We start from the raw sequence: 10,471 nt of genomic DNA, 5'->3' as shown, positions 1-10,471 counted from the left end.
GAGAGGGGGGAGGGGGGGGGGGAGGGGGGGAGGGGGGAGAGGGGGGGTGGGGGGGGGGAGGGGGGAGAGGGGGGTGGGGGGGGGGGAGAGGGGGGAGAGGGGGGGGAGGAGGGGGGGAGGGGGGAGAGGGGGGTGGGGGGTGGGGGGGGGGAGGGGGGAGGAGGGGGAGGGGGGAGAGGGGGGTGGGGGGGGGAGGGGGGAGGAGGGGGGTGGGGGGGGGAGAGAGGGGGGAGAGGGGGGGAGGAGGGGGGAGGGGGGAGAGGGGGGTGGGGGGGGGGGAGGGGGGAGAGGGGGGGGAGGAGGGGGGAGGGGGGAGAGGGGGGGTGGGGGGGGGGAGGGGGAGAGAGGGGGGTGGGGGGGGGAGAGGGGGGAGAGGGGGGGAGGAGGGGGGAGGGGGGAGAGGGGGGTGGGGGGGGGGGAGGGGGAGAGGGGGGTGGGGGGGGGGGAGAGGGGGAGGGAGAGGGGGGGAGGAGGGGGGAGGGGGGAGAGGGGGTGGGGGGGGGGGGGAGGGGGGAGAGGGGGGTGGGGGGGGGAGAGGGGGAGGGGAGAGGGGGGGAGGAGGGGGAGGGGGGAGAGGGGGGTGGGGGGGGGGAGGGGGGAGAGGGGGGTGGGGGGGGGGAGAGGGGGGAGGGGAGAGGGGGGGGAGGAGGAGGGGGAGGGGGGAGAGGGGGGTGGGGGGGGGGAGGGGGGAGAGGGGGGTGGGGGGGGGGAGAGGGGGAGGGGGAGAGGGGGGGAGGAGGGGGAGAGGGGGGTGGGGGGGGGGAGGGGAGGGGAGAGGGGGGGAGGGGGGGGAGAGGGGGAGTGGGGGGGGGGAGGGGGGAGAGGGGGGTGGGGGGGGGGGAGGGGGGAGAGGGGGGTGGGGGGGGGAGGGGGGAGAGGGGGGGTGGGGGGGGGGGAGGGGAGGGGGGAGAGGGGGGGGAGGGGGGAGAGGGGGGTGGGGGGGGAGGGGGGAGAGGGGGGTGGGGGGGGGGAGGGGAGGGGGGAGGGGAGGGGGGGAGGAGGGGGAGGGGGGTGGGGGGGGGTGAGGGGGGGGTGGGTGAGGGGGGGTGGGGGGGGGGAGGGGGGAGGGGGGGTGGGGGGTGGAGGGGTGGGGGAGAGGGGGTGGGGGGAGGGGGGGTGAGGGGAGGGGTGGGGGGGTGGAGGGGAGGGGGGTGGGGGGGGGAGGATGAGGGGAGGGGGTGGAGAGGGTTGGAGGGGGAGGGGAGCATGGAGCAGGAGGGTGGGATGGAGGGGGGTGGGGGGAGTCTGGGGGAGAGGGATGGAGGATGTGAGGGAGGTGAGGTCGGAGGGGAGTGTGATTGTGTGTGAGGGGAGAGAGTGAGGGGATGGCAAGCAAGAGGGATATGAGATAGAGAGGTGATGGGATTAAGTTTTTAATGGAGGAGGGGAATGGATGGTTAGGTTTTTGGGATGAGTGTGTGTGGGATAACAGGGAGAAGGGTGCAAGTGAGAGAGATGCTTATCTTAGATTAGGAATAATCCTCAGCACAACATTGTGGGCCAACGGGCCTGTTCTGTACTTTTCTATGATCCATGCTGTGTTTGATGGCGGGGAGGGGGAGACAGGAGGTGGAGGGAGAGGGTTAAAAACGAGGACTACAGATGGTGAAAACCCAAGTCTGGATTAGAGTGGGGCTGGAAAAGCACAGCAGGTCAGGCAGCATCCGAGGAGCAGGAAAAATATAAGTTTCAGACAAAAGCCCTTCCTCATTCCAGGGGTAACTGTGAAAGGGGAAATGTATGTCAAACAGAGAGGTGGACATTGTCCTGATTTATTCCTGCAAGTCACCAATCCTCTAGCACCCTTGCATGTTGTTCCATGAACTCCAAAACCATCCGACTCTGTATGGTATCCTGTCTTCGGGTTTAATTTTATTGGAGTGGGTGTAATTACAGGAAAAGGGCAAGGCTGCGTGCACAATCTTAAGTGATTGACTGACTTTCTTTTTGTTTCCAGATCAGTGGAAGATCCAGAGGAAGAAAAAGAGCAGGAACCGATGGAAGGGTCAGACCGAAGGTTGGGTGGAGTTCCAGAACAAAGCTATCGCCAAGAGAGTGGCCAGAAGTCTCCATAATACACCAATCGGGACCCGGAGGCGCAGCCGCTTCCGTGATTCCTTGTGGAATATAAAGGTGAGCACTTTCAAGAGGGAGTATTGGTTATGATCCTGGACTCTAATACAAATCATGGAGTCATAGAGATGTACAGCACGGAAACAGACCCTTTGGTCTAACCTGTCCATGCCAACCAGATATCCCAATCCAATCTAGTCCCACCTGCCAGCACCCGGCCCATATCCCTCCAAACCCTTCCTATTCATATATCCATCCAGATGCCTTTTAAATGTTGCAATTGTACCAGCTTCCACCACTTCCTCTGGCAGCTCATTCCATACACATATCACCCTCTGCGTAAAAACGTTGCCCCTTAGGTCTCTTTTATATCTTTCCCCTCTCACCTAAACCTATGCCCTCTAGTTCTGGACTCCCCGACCCCAGGGAAAAGACTTTGTCTATTTTTCCTATCCATGCCCCTCAAGATTTTGTAAACCTCTATAAGGTCACCCCTCAGCCTCCAACGCTCCAGGGAAAACAGCCCCAGCCTGTTCAGCCTCTCCCTATAGATGTCTTGAAAGATGAATTCATATTGTGCCAGAACAAATTTAAATTAGGTTCATTGGAGCAAATCTGAGTTCAAAGCTAGCCTCAGTGATGGTGACTGCAATTCTCAGTTTGTTGCCGAAACCTACCTGAGTACACTCACGACTTTTGGAAATGGAATTATATGTCCTGACTTGGTCTAGTCTACGTGTGACGCCAGACCTACAGCAATCTGGGTGTCTTTTGCACTGCCTGCTGAAATGACACAGCAAATCACTTGATTATTCACAAAGGTCACAGTGACCACCACCTTCGCCAGGCGTTTAGGAATAGATGATAATGGCCCAGCCAGCAAAACTCACATGTGTCAAGAATATTTGGAGAGTGATTGAGAGATCCAGTCTCAGAGTACACTAAAAGTCAATCATGATAAAGGAAGTAAAGATCACTGGGCTGTTGCTGCTGTCTCAATGATTGAAATCCCAACAGGACTGAACTGAACTGAAACCAAAACAGAAATCGATGCAGAGACTCAGCAGGCCTTGCAGCGACTGTGGAGAAAGAAAGCAGAGTTAACTTTGCAAGTTACAGTGACCCTTTGTCAGAACACCACTGATCACTGGAACTTGAAACGTTAACTTTGTTTTGCTGTCTCCACAGGTGCTGCCAGACCTGCTGCATTTCTTTTGTTGTTTCAGATTTCCAGCATTTACAGTTCTTTGCTTATTGCAGGATTGAAATTATTTAACCACTGCCCAGATCCCATCCAGGAGTCAGATCTTAGGAGCCAAAGCTGAGAACTCTCAGGGCCACTGAACTTCTGTCTCCATCTCATGAGTCTGTCCTACCAGTAGGTCATGGAGTCATTGAGATGTACACATCCAGATGTTTTTTTAGATGTTGTAATTGTGCCAACCTCCACCACTTCCTCTGGCAGCTCATTCCATACACGCACCACCCTTTGTGTGAAAGGGTTGCCCCTTGGATCCCTTTTAAATCTTTCCCCTGTTAGACTAAGCTCATGCCTTCTAGTTCTGGAGTCTCCAACCGTATCCATACCCCTCATGATTTGATAAATCTTTATAATATCACCCCTCAGCCTCCTATGCTCCAGGGAAAACAGCCCCAACATTTTCAGTCTCTCCCTATAGCTCAAACCCTCTAACCCTAGTAACATTCTTGTAAGTCTTCTCTGAACCCTTTCAAGTTTCGCAACATCCTTCCTATAGGAGGGAGACCAGAACTGCATACAATATTCCAAAAGTGGCCTAACCAATGTCCACAGCATGACCTTCCAATTCATATACTTACTACTCTGACCAATAAAGGAAAGCATACTAAACGCCTTTTTCACTGCCCTATCTACCTGAGACTCCACTTTCAAGAAACTATCCCGAGTGCTGGAGAAGATTGGGTCTGAGATGGCAGTCGTTCTCTCAGAATTCTCTCAGTCCAGGGGTAACTGTGAAAGGGGAAGTGTATGTCAAACAGAGAGGTGGACATTGTCCTGATTTATTCCTGCAAGTCACCAATCCTCTAGCACCCTTGCATGTTGTTCCATGAACTCCAAAACCATCCGACTCTGTATGGTATCCTGTCTTCGGGTTTTTTTTTATTGGAGTGGGTGTAATTACAGGAAAAGGGCAAGGCTGCGTGCACAATCTTGCGTGTACAGACGATATCAAGACTTTTGCTTAACTGATCTGTGAGACTGTTCTCCCAATTTTGGTAAAAGTCCCCAGGTATTAGTAAGGAGCACTTGGTAGGATTGCTGTCTTTTCTGGTGTGTTTATCGTAGGAACAGAAGGAGGCCATTCAGCCCTTCAAGCTTGCTCCGCCATTCAATATTATCATGACTGACCGAACTTTTCAATGCCATTTCCCCACATTATCTCTATAACCCATTACTCCATTGATTGTGAAAATTTATCAACTTCTACTGTAACTGTACTCAACAACTGAGCTTCCATGGTTGTATGGGATGCAGAATTCTAAAGATTTGTCAATCCCCTGAGTAAAAACTCAGTTCTCCACATCTCAGTCTGAAATGTCACACCCTTATTTTTAAATTATATCCCTGATTCTAGTTTCCTCCAACCAAGAAAACCTTTTGGTCGCATTTACTTTGTCTATTTCTTGAAGGATTTTATAGTTTCAGTAAGATCATCTCTCGTTCTTTGAAATTCTGGAGAGTAGAGACTCAGTTCTGTCTCTGTAGGACAGTCCCACTATCCCAGGAAAAGGTCTGGTGAGCATGTGTTGCACTCCCTGTATGACAATAATATCTTTGAGATAGGGAGACCAAAACTGGTAGGTTGAGGCAAGCTCCATTTGTTGCCCTTATCTATACCCCAAAGTGCTATAACGCACAACTGAGCGACTTTCCAACCACCAGAAACACTGTGAGGTTTTGTTTAGTTTTTGTTTCGTTTTCATGTGATTCCCAACAGCATTCACCTGTGCAGTCCTCCAACCCTGGCAACATCCCTGTAAATCTTTTCTGAACCCTTTCAAGTTTCACAACATAGGAGGGAAACCAGAATTTATCACAATATTCCATAAATGGCCTAACTTTACAAGCAAAGCCCATTATGGGAAATACAAACCCATTGGGTTTTTCCAAAGAACTGAATTGTAATGGAGTTGTAAGGGACGATAAGCCAAGTTCTTCTACAACAGTAACAAGACTTCAGTGCACCCATGCACAAATCATCTTGCGTTAACGGCTGATATTACATTAACCTTCTGAATAGGTTGCTAAATGTATATATTAATCTTCAAAAAGTTATCAGCAAGTACACCCCAAATCCTTTTATGCATTTGCACTTTTTAACTTCTAAGCATTTAAGAAATAGTCTTTCCAATAGAGCCTCCTACTAAAGTGGAAAAAGTCACATTTATCCAGATAATATTCCATCAGCAATGTTATTTCCTATTGGCCAAGCCCATTGTTACCTGTATCCCTCCTGAGTGTGTGTTTCTGTTCCTGTTAGTATCTGCACTGTTCCTGAGTGTGTGTTTCTATTCCCGACAGTATCTGCACTGTTCCTGAGTGTGTGTTTCTGTTCCTGACAGTATCTGCACTGTTCCTGGGTGTTTGTTTCTGTTCCTGTTAGTATCTGCACTGTTCCTGGGTGTTTGTTTCTGTTCCTGTTAGTAACTGCACTGTTCCTGAGTGTGTGTTTCTGTTCCTGACAGTAGCCACAATCTCGACAGTATCAGCACTGTTCCTGAGTGTATGTGTGTGCGTGTTTCTGTTCCTGACAGTATCTGCACTGTTCCTGGGTGTGTGTTTCTGTTCCTGTTAGTATCTGCACTGTTCCTGGGTTTGTATTTCTGTTCCTGTTAGTATCTGCACTGTTCCTGGGTGTGAGTTTCTGTTCCTGTTAGTATCTGCACTGTTCCTGGGTGTTTGTTTCTGTTCCTGTTAGTATCTGCACTGTTCCTGAGTGTGTGTTTCTGTTCCTGACAGAAGCCACAATCCCAACAGTATCTGCACTGTTCCTGAGTGTGTGTGTGTGTGTGTTTCTGTTCCTGACAGTATCTGCACTGTTCCCGAGTGTGTGTGTGTGTGTGTTTCTGTTCCTGACAGTATCTGCACTGTTCCCGAGTGTGTGTGTGTGTGTGTTTCTGTTCCTGACAGTATCTGCACTGTTCCCGAGTGTGTGTGTGTGTGTGTTTCTGTTCCTGACAGTATCTGCACTGTTCCCGAGTGTGTGTGTGTGTGTTTCTGTTCCTGACAGTATCTGCACTGTTCCTGAGTGTGTGTGTGTGTGTTTCTCTTCCCGACAGTAGCCGCACTGTTCCCGGGTGTGTGTTTCTGTTCCCGACAGTAGCCGCACTGTTCCTGGGTGTGTCTTCCTGTTCCCAACAGTATCTGCACTGTTCCTATGTGTGTGTTTCTGTTTCTGACAATAGCCACTTTATTCCTGAGTGTGTGTTTCTGTTCCCAACAGTATCTGCTCTGTTCGTAGGTGTGTGTTTCTATTCCTGACAGTAGCCGCACTATTCCTGGGTGTGTGTTTCTGTTCCCAACAGTATCTGCACCGTTTCAAGTGGATTCACTTGAGTGAGCGCCTCGCTTACGAAAGGCTGGTCAGGCGACAGAGGATGCGGGCAGAGGTGTCCCAGGCCAAGCGTGAGACCAACTTCTTCCTTCAAAATGTGGAGAAGAGCAAAGGCCTGCACAAGCTGCAGGAGATGAAGAGCAAGAAGGGACAGGAGTGGCAAGAGAAGAGCTGGCATTTCAAGCAGCGGGAGACCGAGATGGAGATTCAGGCCAGCAAGGCTGCCAGCCGCAAGAGAAAGGCCCGTGAGCTTGGAAAGGCAGCTGAGATCCATGGTCAAGCGCAGTCGAATGTTACACTGCTGGCCAAGATCTTCAACCCTGCCGCAGGAAGGGATTAGACTCTGTCCCCAGGTGGGGGATGCAAAGCCTGCCCACTCTGGGGCAGTTGGGGAGGGTTTGCAGTGCTGATACGGAGATTGCTGCTTGTTGGATGTGTGGCAATGAAGTCCAGTCATTGGCCCACCACCACTGTGGAGCAGCTGGAGAAGGTGGGCAAGCCCAGGTTAAGTGCTGTTTTATGGACCTATCACTCAAGTCTGGGACTCCACTCCAGTCATGGTTTAAGCCCTCACATGTGTCAAGAAAAGGACAAGATGATTGGGTTGGGAACGGGCATTGGTCAGGGTTGGGCACTCGGGGGATAGCAATGCCAGGATGATGTTTCTTCAACTGACGGTATTTTTTTCAGAGATTTTATTTTGTACAGTGTTTGGGCTCACCAATAAACCCAATGTTCAATCTGCCTTCTGTTGCTATTCACTGTCAGCTTGCCTTTAACATAGTAAGACACCACTTTCTCCTCTGGTCACCCCCCTTCAGCTCAACGCTAGAGTGATTCCTAACATCACACCCTGCCCTGATCTCTCCATGAAGCCTAGAACCAATCCCAACTCATCCCACTGCTCTGCTATCTCCCCAGTATCAATCTCAAGATCCCAGGACTCTTTCTCCTTGGTGTAAGGTAATCTCACCAGGAGCGTGCAGAGCTTGTTCACAATGGGACTGGGCTGGATTATTGGGAGAAGGCCAGAGGTGAATGGAGTTTTCCAGTCTCGATGTGATGATTCAAACAGTAGGATGGATTCATTGAAATCATCCTGTAAATTGGAAAGAGTAAGTAATGAATACACTACATTCATGATCTCTGGGCTTGTGTTGAGGCAGTGAGAGATGTTGACTGCATTGCTGTATTTCTCTTTGCTGAGACAAAGAGCATGGCTTAACCAAAGTGAATCCAATGACAGTGATGATTTGGAGATGCCGGTGTTGGACTGGGGTGTACAAAGTTAAACCTGGTGTTATGTGATTTTTTTTTAACCAGCAACAGTGGTTTATGTTGCTGAAGTCAGAACTGACTGTTCGCTGGCCCCCTTCATTGCGAGCTGTTGTGCAGTAAGCAGTGGCTTCAGACTCTGCCTATAAAGTGTAAACCTTATTGTCAAGGATGTAATCTGTTTGAGCATGAGTCTTTTTAAAAGGAGGCAAACGCGAGGACTGCAGATGCTGGAAATCGGAGTCTAGATTAGAGTGGTGCTGGAAAAGCACAGTAGGTCAGGCAGCTTCCGAGGAGCAGGAAAATCGATGTTTCAGGCAAAAGCTTTTAATCAGGACTGAAGGCAGGGAGTCTCCAGGGAGTTTTTTTTTAAAATCTCTCCACCCTGGAGGCACCCTGCCTTCAGTCCTGATGAAGGGCTTTTGCCCAAAACATTGATTCTCCTGCTCCTCGGATGCTGCCCGACCGGCTGCTCTTTTTAAAAGGACACAACCAGTGCAAAGATATGACAGCCAAGGCAGGCAATGTGTTGTAAATTCATTTGGAAGCTTTGGTAGTGTGCTGTCCATGGTTAGGCCCTGTGAAGGACACAGGCTCTGATTCAGCTGGCCTCTCACAGTGGTGACTATAAAGATCCTGAACCATAATCTCGTCAGAGGCTGAGAGCAGGGGGAACCTTGAAAAGATAATGTTGCATTCAAGTACAGATTAACCTCCATTATCCGAACAAGATGGGCAGGCACTGGTTCATTCGGATAATGGATTTTACCTTAAACAAGGGAAGCCATGCTGATCTATCGCTGTGCTCTACCGGAGAATTTGTTTAAATCTATAATTTTAATGTATTGAGCGCGAGAGGACACAGATTTCACATGATGAACACAATAAAGCAATGATAACAGAGAAAACATTTTTTAAAATGCAGCAGTAGTTAGCATTTGGCAAAAAGCGGTGAAGACAGCATTACCTGTAAACAAGGTCCCGAACAGCTTCTACAATCGCAAGAGCATTTGTCAGTTACTGGAAACTCTGTCGCGATAGAAAGACAGAAGCACCACTCACACATGCACTTATATTCTCAGTCATGTTTTTCATGAATGGCCTGGTAAAGTGATAGCCTTTTGCAAAGGGCTGTATAACAACTCTTACCTAAAAGATATCCAGGCACTAATGCTTGAGGTGCTTATGTTTCTTTGTTTTTTTGCCAGCGTTTTCACATGTTCTTCAGTACAGGTAAATCGAATACACTTACCTCTTTGATGTAACATTTTTGTGCGACCTTGAGATATTCTTCGGATAATCCTAAATTCGGATAGTTGAGGTTCCTCTAAACAGTGAGGGAGTGCTGTACTGTCGGGTCAGAGCTGAGGGAGTGCACACTGCAGGTGGGCCAGAGCTAAGGAAGTGGTGCACTGTAGTAGGTTCAGAGCTGAGAGAGAGTCAGCAGTGACAGTTAATGTTGGCAGGTGAGGTATTTATCCCATTTGTACCAGCTCCACTGCAAACCATATAAATCTTTCTGCAATTCATTCTCAAACTAAAAATTTAATATTAGTTCTCATTTTGTTCTCCTGTCAAAGAATACAGAAGAGTATAGATAGACTGGAGAGTTGGGTGGAGTTCAATCCAGGCAAATGTGAGGTGATGAATTTTGGGGAGTCTAATTCTAGAGCAAACTATACTGTAAACAGAAGAGCCTTGGGAAAAGTTGATGAGCAGAAATATTTAGGAGTTCAGGTCCATTGTACTCTCTGAACGTGGCTGCATAGGTGGATAGAGTGGTCAAGAAGGCATATGGTATGTTTGCCTTTGTCGGACGGGGTATAAGAGCTGGCAGGTCATGTTAAAATTGTACAAGACTTTGGTTGGGCCGCATTTAGAATACTGTGTGCAGTTCTGGACGCCACATTACCAAAAGGATGTGGACACTTTGGAGAGGGTGCAAAGAAGATTTGCGAGGATGTTGCCTGGTATGGAATGTGCTAGTTATGAAGAGAAGTTGAGTAGGTTAGGATTGTTGTCATTAGGAAAAAGGAGATTGATTAAGGTCTACAAAATCATGAAGGGTATAGACAGGGTAGATAGAGATAAGCTTTTTCCCAGAGTGAGGGATTCAATAACAAAAGGTCACTTTCAAGATGAGAGGTAAAATGTTTAAGGGTGATATACACAGCAAGTATTTCACACAGAGGGTGGAAGGTGCCTGGAACACATTGCCATTAGAGGTAGTAGAGGCAGGTACGGTAGATTCATTTAAGGTGCCTCTGGACGGATGCATGAATAGGTGGGGATTTGGCTTAGGAATTGGGTGATAGGTTTAGACAGTGGATTTGGATTGGCTCAGGCTTGGAGGGCTGAAGGGCCTGTTCCTGGGCTGTAAAGTTTCTTTGTTCTATTGTGTGTTGCCGACCCTCTTTCTTTGTCCCCCCCCACTTGTACTATATTTAACTTATGTAGTTGTAATGTTAAAGCACATTGTGAACCTGTTCATGTTGCTGAGTGACCATTGCTGCTCCTATCCTGGATTT

At 49.4% G+C, this 10,471-nt stretch overlaps 1 protein-coding gene across 1 annotated transcript in view; it reads left to right on the top strand.

Annotated features, from left to right (window-relative positions):
* abt1 (activator of basal transcription 1) overlaps nucleotides 1-7,413 on the top strand; it is a 10,111-nt gene extending 2,698 nt beyond the window's left edge. Inside the window, exons 2-3 of the mRNA XM_072573374.1 lie at nucleotides 1,958-2,133; nucleotides 6,640-7,413. Of these exons, the coding sequence (XP_072429475.1) occupies nucleotides 1,958-2,133; nucleotides 6,640-7,008 (545 nt within the window). The 3' untranslated portion in view covers nucleotides 7,009-7,413. The remainder of the gene's footprint in view (nucleotides 1-1,957; nucleotides 2,134-6,639) is intronic.
* The last annotated feature ends 3,058 nt before the right edge of the window (nucleotides 7,414-10,471 follow it).

The sequence above is a fragment of the Chiloscyllium punctatum genome, chromosome 7, assembly GCF_047496795.1.
Source record: "Chiloscyllium punctatum isolate Juve2018m chromosome 7, sChiPun1.3, whole genome shotgun sequence".
Lineage (NCBI taxonomy): Eukaryota > Metazoa > Chordata > Chondrichthyes > Orectolobiformes > Hemiscylliidae > Chiloscyllium > Chiloscyllium punctatum.
The sequence above is the reverse complement of the archived record's forward strand: the minus strand, read 5'-3'. Positions and strand labels throughout refer to the sequence as shown.